The following is an 11808-nucleotide window of genomic DNA, read 5'->3' on the forward strand; positions in this document are numbered from 1 at the left end:
TGAATTTTTTTAATAAATAAGTATATTATTTTTTATAATAATGGGTCGGGTCGGGTCGGGTTAAAACCCACATCTGTTATGAGGCGTGGCGTCGATGATTAGGCTTTAATTAGTTGGGCCTTTAATTGTAACATGCCCTTACTTGGGCCTCTGCTAAATGGGCTTCGATTATGGCCCACCAACACTCGTTACAACCTCCGCCTCTTCTCCCTCGCGAAACCCTTCTTCGCTTTCCGTGGCCGACGCCGCCGTCGCTTCATGATCGTATGAGATGGGCGGCGGCCGTCAAGAACGCCCCTTTTCTTCTCCGAAGAATTGGGGCCTCCTCCCACCATTCCTTTGCCGATGCCCTCGGGCTCGCCGCCTGCGATCGCGTCCTCTCCGTCATCAGCACCGTGCCGGACTTCGAGCCCCAGCTCGACTTCCTTTCCCAGATCCTCACCACCGCCGTCGTCGACGAGGTCCTCGCCGACGCCCTCTCTCCCCGCCTCGCCTTCCGCTTCTTCTCCTGGGCCTCCCGCCAGCGCCATCTCCGCAGCTGGGCCTCCTACAACCGATGCATCTCCATCCTCAGATCCCCCGGAGGCTTCGACTCGGCCTGGTGCGCCCTCGCCGAGCTAAAACAGCAGGGCGTCTCCGTCGCGCCGGCCGCTTTCACCGCGCTCATCTCTGCTTATTCGGCCTCCGGACAGGTCGAGAAGGCCGTGGAGGCCTTCGGGAGGATGCCGGAGTTCGGTAGCCGCCCCAACACATTCGCCTACAACACCATGCTTCAAATCTTCGTCGAAAAAGATGTGATTGTTCTTGCATTGGCAGTTTACAACCAGATGATCAAGTCGGATTGCCGGCCGAATCGGTCCACCTATGTCGTTTTGATGAGTGGGCTGTGCAAGGCTGGGAAGACGGAGGACGCACGATTGTTGTTCGATGAAATGCTACATCAAGGTATAGCCCCAAACACAGCTGTGTATACGGTGTTCCTCTCATCCCTCTGCAAGGCCAACCGGCTTGATGAAGCAAGTGCCCTGTTGGAATCCATGAAGCAGAAGGATTGCAAACCAGATTTGGTCACTTACCATGCACTGTTGAGTGGCTTTTGCAAGTCAGGGAAGATCAGTGAAGCTTTTGAGCACCTGAGAAGATTTAAAGAGGACGGCTTTGTGCTAGGGTTAAGTGGTTATAGTTGTTTGATAGATGGATTGTTCAAGGCTGGGAGGTTTGAGGAGGCGTGTCATCATTACAAGGAAATGCTGGAGAACGACGTGGTTCCTGATCTTAAACTGTACACAATAATGATCAGAGGTTATGCAGAAAATGGCAAGGTTGAAGAATCATTCTCGTTCTTCTTCGAGATGACTCGTCATGGTTTAGTTCCTGATACCTCCTCCTATAACACCTTGATCAAAGGTCTCTGTGACATCGGACGCTTGGACAGGGCTCGCTCATTGGTCTTGGAGATCTCACAGAACGATCAATTTGTCGACTCTGTCACGTACACTATTATGATTTGTGGATTGTGCAAGGAAGGGCTTATTGATGAGGCACACAAGATATTTAACGAGATGGGAAATCATGGTTGCATCCCGACTGTGATGACATTCAATTCTCTGATCAATGGGCTTTGCAAGGCTAGGAAGTTGGAAGAAGCTCATATTTTATTTTACAAGATGGAGATGGGCAGAAATCCTTCTCTATTCCTTCGGCTCTCGCAAGGCGCAAATAAAATTCATAACAAGAGCAACCTTCGCCACACAGTTGAGGAGATGTGCCAGTCTGGTCATGTGCTTAAAGCATACAAGCTTCTGCGTAGTATCATAGATTGTGGAGTGGTACCTGATATTGTCACATATAACACATTGATAGATGGTTTATGCAAGGCAGGGAACCTTGATGGTGCTATGAAGCTCTTCAAGGAAGCTCATTTAAAGGGGCTCTCTCCTGATCCAGTCACATATGGGACACTCATTGATGGCCTTATGAAGGTCCATAAGGAGGAGGAAGCTTTTGCTCTTCTTCAACATATGTTACAAAGTGGTTGTGCTCCAAGTCAATCAGTATATAGTACTCTAATGAGGACATTGTGCAGGAAGAAAAGGGTTTCACAAGCAGTTACTCTTTGGTTGAATTATCTCTCACAGTCCTTGAAGGTTCCTGAGGAAGCTGAGACGATTGCCACAGTGCGGAAACTTTTCTTGGAAGGCAACTTGGAAGAAGCCATTAGAGGCTTGGTTGAGCTGGATCACAAGCGTGGTGTCCTCGGTCCTTTCCCCTACACAATTTGGCTCATTGGGTTTTGTCAAGTAAAAAAGATCGATGAAGCGTTCCTGATTTTTCGGATCCTGATGCAGGCCAAGATTGATCCAACTCCTCCCTGTTGTGCACTCCTTATCAATTACCTATGCAGGAGTTGGAAGCTAGAATCAGCATTGGATGTTATGCTCTACACCTTGGACGCGGGATTCATCTTCGACAGACCAGTGGGAAATCGGTTGTTGAAGAAGCTCTGCTTGCACAACAAGAAGGATGCTGCCCTAGAACTCGCAGAAAGGATGCATCTTTCAGGGTATGATATGTATGATTATCTCCGAGCAACCACAGAAATTCTGTTGTATGGCTGAGTGAGAGATGAATTGTGATGATACACGAGTGATTGAACAGATGAAGATGCAGTTCATGATTTTTTATTTTTTTTATTGTTTTTCTTTCTTCACTTAGAACAGGTTGATTGATAACCATTGTTCAAGTAGACATTTGTGGGTTTCTGCAAGCCACATCCACTTTCTGTAACATTAACAAGGTGCTGGTTATTGAAAAAATATATATGATTTCGAGTTTTGTTGCCCATGAGTTTATTCTTTTTGCCTGAGGCTTCATTTTTCAAACAAGTAGAACCAAATAACTAACACAACTTGATATGCTGGACAGAACAATGGCTTGTGGAAGTAATCCACATCAAAGTTAAAACCAGAATTTTGGATGAGCTAATTTTAAAGGTTTTTTTTGTTCATCAAGAGTAACTAATAATATAGATTCTGAACAATGTTTGAATCATCTCACTCGTATTTATTCATCCTCATAAAGTTAGATAAACAATGAGAAAAACACAAGTTATCTGTTTCAATGGGGCATGAGATATCTACAATTACAATTAGCTGAAACCATCATGAACACATGCATCACTGATAGCTCAAATTCATGGAACTGAGCATCACCAACAAGAGACAAAGAGCAACGCTGGCAACATTTGTTGATTGACTACTTGATGGAGTAGTTGTCGGAGGAGCAACGACCGATGACTTTTCTGAGAGGTTGGCCACTGGTGGTAGTGCTGGATCTTGAATGTCTGAAACTTGAAGAGCAGGGGCAGGAGCTTCGGCCGGAGGCAATGCCTCAGGTGGAACCAACGCGATAAGAGCACCGGGCTCTATGGGTAAGATTTGGTAGGCCAAATTGGCATTTATGTCAGAGCAAGGGCTCCCTACAAATAGATTCAAAGTTGATCTCGAAAATCTTGATTTATATTTACAAGAAAATAGCCTTGTGCATGGTAAAAGCACAATTTTGGTAGATACTCACTGAGGTATGCAGCTGCAGTTGCCGGAAAGTCAGTCACAATCCCATCAACTCCGATACCTGCAACCAATGTCGCAATCTCAACGATGGGGTCAGAGAAGTAATCAAATGCTATTGCCAGGAACTCATTCCTGAGGACTGAAACATGAACAGAGATGTTTGCTGCGTGCATCTTATCTACGATATCTGTGAAGCCAGAGATGAAGGAGGCTGTGTCAGTGACAATGGATGATCTTGGAAGATCAACCACTTCGGCAAATTTTTTGATTTCACCAACAGTTGGTTTTGGAGCATCACTGATGGTCTCCTCAATAGTCAGCACACGAGTGTAGCCAGGATTTTGCTTGAATGCAGAGAGGACTTGAATGTCATCAGACTGGATGAAAACTTGCTTATTTGGTTGTTTGTCGAAACTAGCATTCGACAATGCACTAGAGACCATATCTACTATTCCAAGGCCTTTCTTTGAAGCAAGATAAGCAGCATTCTGCGCGAAGATACGACATAAGTTACATCCATGAGATATAATCTGTACAGAAGATGATCTCCTAGCAAGTGTCTCACTTGATCTCTTAAGAGATCTCTTTCCAAGTGAACATGAACATAAGTAAATAATTTGTCACTTACTGGTCTGGCTGTCTTGCTTTCTTGTTGTTATGCCTTTGTAATATTCAGTGTTTCTAGGTTTGAGGCACACAACACTATTTTCTAACACGTAAACAATTTTCAAATGTTTCGAGGAATAATTACATGCCTAAGTTGTGAAAGAGGAATAGTAAAGAGATAAAAAAAAACAAAATATGTCAATAAGAAAGATGTTGCCTAGAAATTCTGTGTCTGAGGCTTGAAATTTCATTTCTACCTGTATGTTAATCAGAATTCCAGAGACTGTGCTATTTTTCGCAAAGTTAAGAAAGTCGTCCAGGGTCATAAACTTGCCCTCATTTTTCACAGCAGGATTTCTTGTCATGCCAGACTCTGATAACGGACTTATCAATTCCGCTAAAGAGAAATAACAAAAACAGGAGATTAGTGTAGCTATAATATTTCCATAACTCAAGACTATTCACATCATCAAAAGCAAAAAATTTCCTTCTGATTTGAGCAGCTCTAGAGAAAACTAGATAGTTATCAAGAATGAATTATGGGAATTTTTATCAAAAACTTAATTTGAGAGATAAATCAACAGTTAGTTCAATTTTAGCACAAAGAAATAGCTAATTAATTATAGCACTTTAGTGATATTATGATATCATATCTTTCATAGATTTCAATGGAGATGCAAAACAAAACACAGCTTGATGATGATGATGACTAACATTATAATATCATGTGATTATCCCTTTAAGACTAAATTACATCAGGAACCAAAGATGACAAATGAAGAAAGTTTCTTACGCTTCAAGCTTTGGATGTCACTCCATGACAGATCAAATGAGAAGATTCCGTTGCTCTTTTGTATCTCAGGAACCAATGTTGCTTGTGGCATAAAGGTTTTTACTACTGTTGTGTGACCCATAAGATCTGCTGATTCTAAACAAAAGGCTACTCCATCTTTTGACATCTGGACTGAGCAATCTATTACATCTGCTCCATCTTCGACTGCCTGTTGATAAGCGAGATCAGTGGATCCTGCATAGATTCCACTGGCACCATTATGTGTGATAATCAATGCTCGGCCTGCATCAGGATTGTGAAAAGTGTATGTGCATCAGAGACAAACAAAAAGTTTTTCAGAACAAAAAGCAGTGTGTTCATTGAAGTAAAATTTATTACCTTTTCCAGGGCGAGTACTCTTGTTGTTGTGTGCCAAGCAAGCTGCATTAGACAAAAATGATAAATAATAAGAAATTTACATTAATAAAACAAGCTTTAGGACATTGTTGTTGGTAAGGCTTTGTTTACTAGGGCATTTAGTTAAATATTTATATTAAAAAGTATAAGATGTTTGAGGAAAAGTAAGTTATTAATCAATTGTCTTAAATAGGTAAGTTTTATAATTAAATTAGTAAAGATAATGATTTTATATATTCTATCAAATGTAGCATCCTACTCTTCATTTAATTTTGTAGCATTTAATTTTGTAGCACTAAGCTGCATTATTTTCTTGACGCCATAATTTATAGTTCTGAGAAACCTTATCACACTAAGAAATCTAGATAAATGGATAGCTCTTTTAGTTCCATGGCAACATATTCTGGATAATGGCATTAAAGATTAAAAAAATAAATAAAAAGATGAGTAATATTTTCTTACATATAGCTTCTGATGCCGTCGAAGGGAAATCTGTAAGCACACCATCTACTGAGAAGTTTGAGTTGTCAATAAACTGCAAATATTCAACTGTTGGATCAAAACTATAGTTGTAACTCCCAGGACTGTCATTGGAAAAATCAGATGCATAAACTTCGAGGCCAAGACCGTGAGCATCAGTCACCAAAGAAGTATGGGGCTGCAGATATTGATCTTCATTAACTGGCCATATGTAACTTTTAGGAACAAGGATTCCAGAAGCAAATGACTTGATAGTAGAAAGATCAGTGAGAAGAGCCTTATAAGTTTGATTTGTGGAAGGTTCCACATCATCCACATTTAAGAATTGGAAAATAAGCTTTGTCTTGGCCCTTCCGAGCATCCTGTTCATACTTTTTAGGAATTCTACTTCTGGAGAAGATATAAAATCAATAACTATTTGCTTTGAAACTGATGTAATGTAGTCCACAGCATCCAGATTGTGATCCTTGAAAAATGTATTGGACTACAAGTTGAAAGACATCATAAAGTTAATCAGTATCTCAGATTGAATTTTTGGATAGTTGTGGAATATCAGGTTCATAAAAATAGATGGGACATGTTCGTGATAACTCCATAGTATTAGTTTCTAAAGCTTCATGTTACTATACTTTTAAGCTCATGTATTTCACTGAAGAAAAGATAGATGTAGAAACATGAAGATGAAATAAAGATTTTTCTCCAAAGAACATCATAAAGATGAAATAACTAAAATTTTGAAGCTCTTACGTGAACATTTATCCAAAATTGAGAAGGATGAAGCCCAACAACATCTTCCACCATGGATATTGGCAGACTTGCATCAAATATACTTGGTCGAGAAAAGACACTTTGAATCACTTAAAACATAAAAAGGAAAATTTTAGATGACTTATTATATTGACACGAAACAAGGAATTAATCATTATCTGAAATTTTTATAACACTTCATATGGTAAAAAAAATCACTATCAATGTCAATGCATCTTGTTTGTAAGATTTATAACTATGAACAATCTGTTCATCATTAAAAAGTATAGGAGAAGCTTCTATCCATCCATGTACAAGAATGAAGCAGCTTAAAGTATATGTACGAACAAATAATGGTGCTATTGTACACTCTGTGAATCCAAACTTGGCCTTTCTTTCTTTAAGATGTGCATTGGGGTCATATGCCGATATACAAGTTATAAACCATGTGGCAATAACCATAAAAGGAATACTTTCTGATCAGGTAATTTTGTACCACCTCATTTGACATTCAAAGCCCAGTTGAGCATGCAAGATGAGGCTAATTTGACTATTTGACAATGTAACCTTTTAAATTTAAACATGCTATGGGTATTACAAACTCCCAATTCACACTATCGGATCACCAAAAAGGCTTATAGAGAGTATGTTTGGAGACTTTAGGTCTCCTGCTGCTAGTGTTACTTGGTTGATTCATGTCTGCTGGACTAGAAACTGATGCTCAATAAGGAGGCATAGTAGGTTGAGGATGACTGAAAACCATCAAAAAATAGTTGATGATTTCACTCATAACTCAATACATTGCTTGTTTCCAAACAAGAATCCTCACCGGTCAAGAATGCCTTATCTGTCATTCATGGATAGAAATACCTTGCAAAAATTTAAACTCATTACAAAACCAATGCAAATAGCAGGCAATTGATTAAGGAACCTTTTAACAGCCTACATTATTTGTAACATGGTCAGTTTCTTTCTTTTTAGCATAATCGATGTTATATACAGATACTCATCAATAAAGTTCAACATGGAAAAGTATCATCTGCTAAATAAGCGAGAAACTTTATGAGAAGATTTCTAATTAAAAGGATCTATGGAATTTGCAATTCATTAAATCTTGGTTGTCACTCCCAGTTAAATCTTAAACTGACTGCATAAAAAAGTTAATACAACTCTATAGTAAACAAAAAAGCTACACTCACATGAGACATTGTTATATAATTGATCTGAAGTGAAATCTACAGAAAACCATCCTTGAAGCTGTTGTCCATTGACAGGATAAGTTTTTTGCCCTTCCGGGAAGACAGATGAAATAGTTGTTGAATTATCAAGTCTATAATCTGACAGGCAGATTCCAGCTCCATCTTTTGTTAATTGAAGGTCACAATATAAAACGACATTTTTCACACTATTTGCCAGTGCAAATTGGTAAGCATACTGGCTAGACTCTGGGAAAACTCCAGAGAAGCCGCCACGTGCTATAACTAAGGGAGCATTAGCTGCCATATGATAAATTATACAGTGAAAACTTGCAAAGTGAAATTTAACAATTAGTTAGATCGTAATTTAAAATACAGAATTGCTCCTGAGTAACCTTATAACAAATATCCAAACAATAACATGCGATACAATTAGCAAATTACAACATGTAAGGTAATACTGAGATGTACTAGGTAAACAAAAACTATGGGAAAAAAATTCGATCATCTTTGATAGCGGTATCATCTAATTATGCAGGCAAATTGCTGTGCCCCTTGAGGAATATCTAAGGAGCATTGGCCACAGTTCCCCTTAGACAAAACCAAGAGATTATTTCTCATCTATATGGAACAAAATCTCTACTTTCCAACCATTCAAATTCAAGAGTATATTGTTTTTATGATTTTGGTCAAGCATAATATCAAGTTGTATAATAGAAAACCAAATTTTGAAATGAAAACTTGGGGTTCAACTTGTAAAAGAAATCAACTTAACTCGTACAAAGAGGAAACAACATAAATTTGATGCCTGTGATGGAAGAAAGTTCGTTTTTTTAATCTCAATTCTTGTACAATACATCCATTGAGCAGAATAACATGCATCCTCAAAGCATAGTACTGATAACAAAACCCTTAATCATACCACTCAAGGTCTGCCATTGTGCGGAAGAATTTGCAGCTGCAGCCCCACGAAGAAGTGCGACAAAAAGAAACACATTTAACAACATTCCACAATCCCAAAGATAAATCCTGCAACTCACACAACAAATCGTCATCAACGCGAAGATGCCTTCTCCGTCGAGCAAGATGAAATGAATCAAAGAAAACGCCAACCTCAAAACCAAAATGATTTTTTTATCCAAAAGAAAAAAAGATTCCCCTTTCAATACGGCTCCAATCGATGGTTTCCTGGACGCAGGAAACCTAAACCAAATGCTGAGCAATGCGTTCGTACAAATACACAAACTAATCACTCGATTCGTCAATCTCCGGAAGCAGTAAAAAAAAATTAGAAGGAAGAGTAACGGAGGAGCTTAAATCTCTCACAATGCTAACCCTTTTAATGGAGAAGCACTCGCCGTAACCTCCATTCCGGCAAACGCTCGCCATCCTCGTTGCCAGAGTGAACGAAACAGAACAAGAACGCATGCCGCAGTTTAAATTATTGAAATATTAGGAGAATTTTAGAAAATCTATTAAATTGAGGGTCTTTTTTCGATTATTCTCCTAATTTCAATGTCAAAAAGAAAAAAAACGATTTTTTACATTTTAACAAAATCTGAAATATTTTAAATTTAAATTTGACAAGTCGAAATTTTAATTCTATAATATTAATTACTCCAAACTAAATACATTTATATATGATTGCATACATATATAACTACTTCAATAAATTAACTAATCCAATTGATGACATCTCATAGAGTAAACACATATCTAACTATAATTTAATGTCCAATCCCCGGACTTGGTCCCGCATCCTTCCTTGCATCAAACGAGTAGTTGTTCTTTTTCGCGCGCCCGATTACGGGACTTGACCCTCCTACCTTCATTGCTTCAAGAGTCACTTGATTGTTAACGAACTCAACCATCTTCCTACCACCTTGGACCCCAAGCTCTTTCAAAGTGCGTGCCTCGGTGGCTATGTTGATTGCTAATCAGAATTAGGAAGAGCGATCGCACAACGACCTTAGAGCACACCAAAGCCATGACAAAACAAGAGATCGAGGAGGAGGAGGAAGAAGAGGAGGGAAGGCAATTGAGCTTGACGAGTGAAATGGAAGGTGGTGGAGTGGGGTTTATATAAGGGTTTGGGGGTGAGGAGGGGTCTTGGTTAGATACGCCCACGTGTCGGAATGCATGGGGAATGGGGAGGGAAGCATCCAAGCGAGTGCAAAGGAAGGAGAGTGGCGGGCGATACAACTCAAACAGAATTATTCTTCATGCATTTGTGGAAAATTTAATTTATCGAATTTTGATTAATTAGGAAGATGAAATATAATGCGAGAGGCTGCTTGACCAAGTTGATGGAATATAATGTGGAGAAATTAATATTTTTTAAAAAATAAAATAGGTTTATCGTGGAAAAAGGTAGTTGAGTTGATGAAGAAAAGCTTAATGAGTTGAACAATGTGTAATTTCTTCCACTCCCCGTCAATGCTTCACACTATCGATATCGCTGTCTCCCATCTCACCCTCCATTTTTACATCTTCTTCTTCATTGCACCTCTCTTTTGGCTTCTCCTACATCGGATAATAAGCTATATATTATATGTTTTTTTTTCTCGCTTGAAACATGATAAAATTTAAAATGTTCAAACTATAATTTCTTATTTCGTTAATAAACTCCCCATATTATATTAAGGCAAATTGGAAATAATACATAATTATGGAATCTAATGTAGAATGACTTCATCATTTTAACTTGTTTACGCTTTCTTGCGTGCCTGCGTGTGTTACTTTGGTGCGTGTCGGACGATGACGTGCCATACACTCAAAAATCTCTCTCTCTCTCTCTTTTTATATAAATAAAAAGTTGAAAATTTATTTTTCTCCTGAGAAGTTGAAATGTGCGCGTACGTTATTTTGTCGAGGGAAGTCAAACCGGTGATGACATCACGTTGGAAATGAAATAGTACATTTTTATATAGGTGCTAAATTGACGTGTGGACTTATTTGTCTGGATTAAATTAAATTAATTGGGGGGAAATGTGCACGAGTCGAGCATTTATAAGGCTTGACGTTGAAAATTTGAGTTTCAACTAGAAAAATATATATGCATGAAATTAAATATTTGTTCGGAGTCAAATTAGATTACAAAATATTTGTTGACTTGAAATTTTGTGTGGAAATTGGGGAGGAAGGTGACTCTTTTTTCATATAAAGTGGCAAAAGAATAGTGGAGCGGGTCTAAAATGGTAGGCAAGTTAGATTCTGAAAATTGTTATTGTCTAAGATGGCATTCTGCCTCCTCACGACTCTTTTTCTTTTCTATCTTTTAACATTCTTAGTAAGAGTTGACGTCATACTAAGAAATTATTTGTTTATATTTTTTTAATGATAAAAAAATCAGATTGAGTTAAATTATTAATCATCCATAGATCAGCAAGTATATATTAACTTCTCATTTCATGAGTTGCCTTGCCTCTAACATCAACACCTCATCCATAAGCCGTGTCCACATCACCCCTCGTTAGCTTGCTGCTTGCCATTGATCGCCACGTACACAAGCAGCTTAATGCCAACCCCCCCACAACTACAAATCGTCTCGACACAACACCCAACTTATCAATGAGCAACCCTAACATCGACCACCTCCTAACTAAATAGACAAGGACCATGCTAATGGCGAGTGAGTAGGCCACGAAGCACTCCAATGTCAGATTAATTAAAGGTTCAGAAAAGAAGAAGAAAAGTTCCCCATATCGGAATTATTAGTTTTTTTCTCTCCAATGCAATGGCTGTAGTTACTGGTATTAGGGATATGCCTTTTTCTAATCATTATTTTTTTTTATGTCAACTAGTAGATGACGAATAGATAGGTAAGACATTTCACTTTTAGCTGAGTTTAAATGCTATAAAATTAGAAAATATTTAATAATTTTTGGGGAATGACAGATTGATGAATCAACCAAAGAATAACAAATACTAGATTATTTCGGGCTTAGATGTGCAAATAGATACTTAGGTTCACATTTGAGAGTTGATGAAAGAAAATGGTACAAAGGTATCTAAATAC

General features: G+C 38.5%; 2 protein-coding genes across 2 annotated transcripts; one reads left to right on the top strand and one right to left on the bottom strand.

Moving 5' to 3' along the window:
* Nucleotides 1-243: 243 nt before the first annotated feature.
* Nucleotides 244-2837, top strand: LOC141839498 (uncharacterized). The gene has a single exon (XM_074727247.1). The coding sequence runs from the start codon at nucleotides 267-269 to the stop codon at nucleotides 2616-2618; it is 2352 nt and encodes a 783-aa protein (XP_074583348.1). The 5' UTR covers nucleotides 244-266; the 3' UTR covers nucleotides 2619-2837.
* Nucleotides 2838-3156: 319 nt separating this feature from the next.
* Nucleotides 3157-8797, bottom strand: LOC141839499 (glycerophosphodiester phosphodiesterase GDPDL6-like). Its single transcript, XM_074727248.1, has 9 exons — nucleotides 8713-8797; nucleotides 7794-8090; nucleotides 6595-6704; nucleotides 5830-6331; nucleotides 5368-5391; nucleotides 4972-5268; nucleotides 4436-4575; nucleotides 3577-4060; nucleotides 3157-3478 (listed from the first exon to the last, which is right to left on the bottom strand). The coding sequence occupies exons 1-9, from the start codon at nucleotides 8795-8797 to the stop codon at nucleotides 3177-3179; spliced, it is 2241 nt and encodes a 746-aa protein (XP_074583349.1). The 3' UTR covers nucleotides 3157-3176.
* Between the last annotated feature and the right edge of the window lie 3011 nt (nucleotides 8798-11808).

This window comes from Curcuma longa, chromosome 11 (assembly GCF_044706935.1).
Source record: "Curcuma longa cultivar G26 ecotype Majalengka, Jawa Barat chromosome 11, ITB_CL_G26_1.1, whole genome shotgun sequence".
Lineage (NCBI taxonomy): Eukaryota > Viridiplantae > Streptophyta > Magnoliopsida > Zingiberales > Zingiberaceae > Curcuma > Curcuma longa.

Coding starts and splice junctions, on each gene's coding strand:
- LOC141839499 (XM_074727248.1), bottom strand. CDS start 8,797: ATGTTGTTAAATGTGTTTCTTTTTGTCGCACTTCTTCGTGGGGCTGCA. Junction 6,705..7,793: donor ATTATATAACAATGTCTCAT/GTGAGTGTAGCT, acceptor TTATGTTTTAAG/TGATTCAAAGTGTCTTTTCT. Junction 4,576..4,971: donor TGACATCCAAAGCTTGAAGC/GTAAGAAACTTT, acceptor ATTTCTCTTTAG/CGGAATTGATAAGTCCGTTA.
- LOC141839498 (XM_074727247.1), top strand. CDS start 267: ATGAGATGGGCGGCGGCCGTCAAGAACGCCCCTTTTCTTCTCCGAAGA.